The following is a 1,936-nucleotide window of genomic DNA, read 5'->3' as shown; positions in this document are numbered from 1 at the left end:
TATAACCATGTTCACACAGGGTCTAATGCAAAGCCACATTGCTTCACAAAGCAGTACTATCTTCCCATGGTCTGGAAGTCATGGAAAGGCGAAATGACAGGGTGGGTGGAGGTGGGGGATGATCGGTGACACTGAAAGAGATCAGGTGATGGTCAGAGATAGGGAACTCAGCAATGGAGAGAGCAGTCCTTGGTGATGGAGTAATAAGATCTTAGATGTGAGGAACTTCTGAAACTCTGAACTTCCACAATGCTGAGCTCAGCCAAACTGGGACAAAGCAACCTTGATTAACAAGGAAATATCCTTTCCCACTCTTGTCACACAGGTTTAAAGTCAGTGGACCCAGGTGATCAACTTATACAGGTGTATTTGCCCACTTTGTCACAAAGCTCTTTGGTTTTGGCCCCATAAATGATAGGGTTCAGCATGGGGGGGATTAGGCAATAGAGGTTGGCCAATATGATGTGAACATAGGGAGCGATGCCCTGACCAAACCGATGTGTCAGAGTGGAGAAGAAGAAGAAAGGATAAGACATCAACATCACACAGATGTGGGCAGTGCAGGTATTGAGGGCTTTCTGGTGGGTCGTCTTAGAGGAGATCCTGAGGACAGCCCTGATGATCAGACCATAGGACAGGGCAATGAGCGTTAGGTCTGACCCGATGAAGACAAAGGCTACCACCAAGCCATACAGCCTATTGACTGTGATGTCCCCACATGACATCTTTGCTATAGCCATGTGGTCGCAGTACGTGTGGGGGATAATGCGGTTGGCACAGAATGGCTGCCTGCTCAGGAGCAGGGGCATGGGTAGAATGAAGAGAACAGCTCTTATCAAACCCACTAGCCCTAGCTTAGCTATCCGTGCGTTGGTGAGGATGGCGGCATATCTCAGAGGGTTACATATGGCAACATAGCGATCGAAGGCCATTGTCACGAGGACAGCTGAGTGCATCATAGAGCCCGCGTGAAGGAAGAACATCTGGGCGAGGCAGCCACCAACAGTAATGCCCTTCAAATTGAAGCAAAATATACACACTGCCTTTGGCACGACGGAGGTAGATATGCTGATTTCTGTGAGTGCCAGCATGCAGAGCAGCAGGTACATCGGCTTGTGCAGGGTCTGTTCTTTGCCTATAACAAACAGAACAGTGAAATTTCCCAACAGGCCGATAATGTAGAACATAGAGAAAGGGATGGAAATCCAGATGTGAGCAGCTTCCAGGCCAGGGATGCCCATTAGGATGAATGTTGAAGGGTCAGAGGGGGTGAGGTTGAAAGCTTCCATGAGGTGGTTGATGCGTCGATCAGACTCAGAAAACCTCAAGGTACCTGTGAAGGGAGATAAACACAGCAATGGGGTCATACACTTTATAACAAATAGGACAGTAAATATTTCATAGTTATTAACAATCTAGAAAGGGTTAGAGCAGTGAGGTGGCAACATTTGCAGATGGAACCAGTTTATTTAGGTCATATGCAAGTCCAGAGAAGTCCACAGCGGGAGCTAACCAGCAAGTGAATGAGCAGCATGATGACAGATGAACTTTGATGTCAAAAACTGCAATGTGTTTGCCCATTGGAGGGAAAAACTTGTTCTCCTCAAACACCTAACGAGGTTCTAATTTAACTGTATGATCTCAGGACAGGGATCTGGACATCATTGTACACAGCTCTGTGAAACCCTGCTCACAGTGCAAGCATGGACAGAGACTAAGCAAAACATTGGCATCCAGGAAGCGTAGGATGGGGAATCATATAGAAAATACAGAAGAACAGGAGTACTTGTGGCACCTTAGAGACTAACAAATTTATTAGAGCATAAGCTTTCGTGGACTACAGCCCACTTCTTCGGATGCATATAGAATGGAACATATATTGAGGAGATATATATACACACATACAGAGAGCATAAACAGGTGGGAGTTGTCTTAC

The 1,936-nt window shown here is 46.4% G+C and overlaps 1 protein-coding gene across 1 annotated transcript; it reads right to left on the bottom strand.

Annotated features, from left to right (window-relative positions):
• Positions 1–350: 350 nt before the first annotated feature.
• On the bottom strand, positions 351–1,289 carry LOC117885379 (olfactory receptor 52E2-like). Its single transcript, XM_034786721.1, has one exon. It carries the CDS (start codon positions 1,287–1,289, stop codon positions 351–353), a length of 939 nt encoding a protein of 312 aa, XP_034642612.1.
• Positions 1,290–1,936: the final 647 nt, after the last annotated feature.

This window comes from Trachemys scripta, chromosome 1 (assembly GCF_013100865.1).
Source record: "Trachemys scripta elegans isolate TJP31775 chromosome 1, CAS_Tse_1.0, whole genome shotgun sequence".
Classification (NCBI taxonomy): Eukaryota; Metazoa; Chordata; order Testudines; family Emydidae; genus Trachemys; species Trachemys scripta.
This window is presented reverse-complemented; position numbering and strand designations above follow the sequence as displayed.

What these genes read in the sequence shown, in the direction of transcription:
- LOC117885379 (XM_034786721.1), bottom strand. Translation starts at nt 1,289, where the DNA reads ATGGAAGCTTTCAACCTCACCCCCTCTGACCCTTCAACATTCATCCTA.